This window comes from Brassica oleracea, chromosome C9 (genome assembly GCF_000695525.1).
Source record: "Brassica oleracea var. oleracea cultivar TO1000 chromosome C9, BOL, whole genome shotgun sequence".
Taxonomy (NCBI): domain Eukaryota; kingdom Viridiplantae; phylum Streptophyta; class Magnoliopsida; order Brassicales; family Brassicaceae; genus Brassica; species Brassica oleracea.
The window spans coordinates 23548541-23550139 of record NC_027756.1 but is presented as its reverse complement, the minus strand read 5'-3'; the positions used below and the strand labels follow the sequence as shown (position 1 = coordinate 23550139).

General features: G+C 33.7%; 1 protein-coding gene across 1 annotated transcript in view; it reads right to left on the bottom strand.

Annotated features, from left to right (window-relative positions):
• The window catches only part of LOC106314604 (post-GPI attachment to proteins factor 3-like), a 1178-nt gene extending 1001 nt beyond the window's left edge, over positions 1-177 (bottom strand). The window contains exon 1 of the mRNA XM_013752451.1: positions 158-177. Coding sequence (XP_013607905.1) covers positions 158-177 — 20 coding nt within the window. The remainder of the gene's footprint in view (positions 1-157) is intronic.
• Positions 178-1599: the final 1422 nt, after the last annotated feature.

Below are 1599 nucleotides of genomic sequence, written 5' to 3'. Positions count from 1 at the left end.
GACCGGTCTCGGTGAACACCTTGAAATCAAACTTCTTATTCGTCTTCTTTGACTTCATATAATTCCATGCAGTGTGATGAGAGACAATCTTAAACATACAGCAACCAAAAAAAAAAATGAAAGTAAATAATCTCTTAATTTTTTGTCGATACAATACCTGAGTAGAGTGGTTCCCATGAATTCACCATGCTTCTTGATTTTTTTCGAGTTCCAAAAATGGGAGAAGTCGAGCAACAATGAACGTTTGATAAAGAATATTAACTAACAGAAGTTCTGAAGATTCATCTATAATTTATAGGTTTGGCGTGAAGGAAACGGAGAGATCGACATCACTTTTGAATTAAATGACGAAAACATTAATTGGTAAATCAAGAGACATACGTTGAACAATAGGGAAGATTAATGTTTGGTGTTTGCAGAGAAGCTGAACGGAGACGACAAAGGGAAAGAGACGAAGAACAATTAAAAAAACCCTAATCGACAAAACGCTGTGTTTAATAACAGAATAAAACATTAATTGAATGGGAAAACTTAAATCATACCATATAATTTAAAAAACCAAACGCGAGAACAGAATTACTAAACCAAACCGAGAATCATGGCCCCCACAGTCTTTATAAAATGCATACGTGTACACCTTAAGGAGAGAGTAAACTCTCCTATCATAAATATATATTAGTTTCGGCCATCAATGTACAAAGTAACCTTTAGTTTAGTCGTATAAATGTTGGTGTTTATATTTCAATAACTCGGGTTCGAACCACATGCTTGACACTTTTTCACACTTTTTAAAAGTGGGACCCACAGACCGCTGACGTGGCGGCACAGGAATGAGGCAACTGCCTCATTATATTATAGACTAGGGGCATTGCCCCCGCGCAAGCGCAAGGTTGTGGACAGAGTTCTTGTTTCATCTCAATATTTGCTAGGGTTGTTGTAGTTGTGAATTTTGCGTTTTGAATTGTTTTTCAAGTTTTTTTTATTGTTATAGGGTTAGAATTGTGATGATGAACTGTGTATGCATTGTTCTCCACTTATGAAGGGCTAAACTGTGTTAGTAATGTGATTGATATAGTTCGTGTTGTTGTTTGCTGTGTCACTGAGACTTATTGTTTGTTTGTCTTTTTAATTTGTTTCTTGTACTGTTGAGAGTACATAAATTATATTAAAGTTGTTGAGAGTACCTTTTGTTTTTGGATTTTTTTTCTCCGGTTTAGTTGTGTAAGTTGTGTGTATTAAGTAATAATTTTTATTATTTTTATTATGTTTGTTATATGTTTTTTTTTTTAACTTGTTGCTCTTACCGAATCTTTAAAATAAATACATGAAGACTTGTAGAAATAACTATAAAATAAGTGACAGTTCTGAGTATTTGGGCTTTAATGAGTTTTAAACGAATTTATGTATTTCTCATAAGAAGATAATAGCATTGGCCAGTTGACATTTGGCATATAAACTATTTTTATAAGACAAGATGAGTGAGCATGTGGAAATGTTGTTACCGCCTTTGTGTCTGTCGGGATTGGCCCTTATATCTCCTGTTGTGGCTGTATTTGTTTATCCTTTATTTGATGGGTAATATGTAAACAAAAATCATTG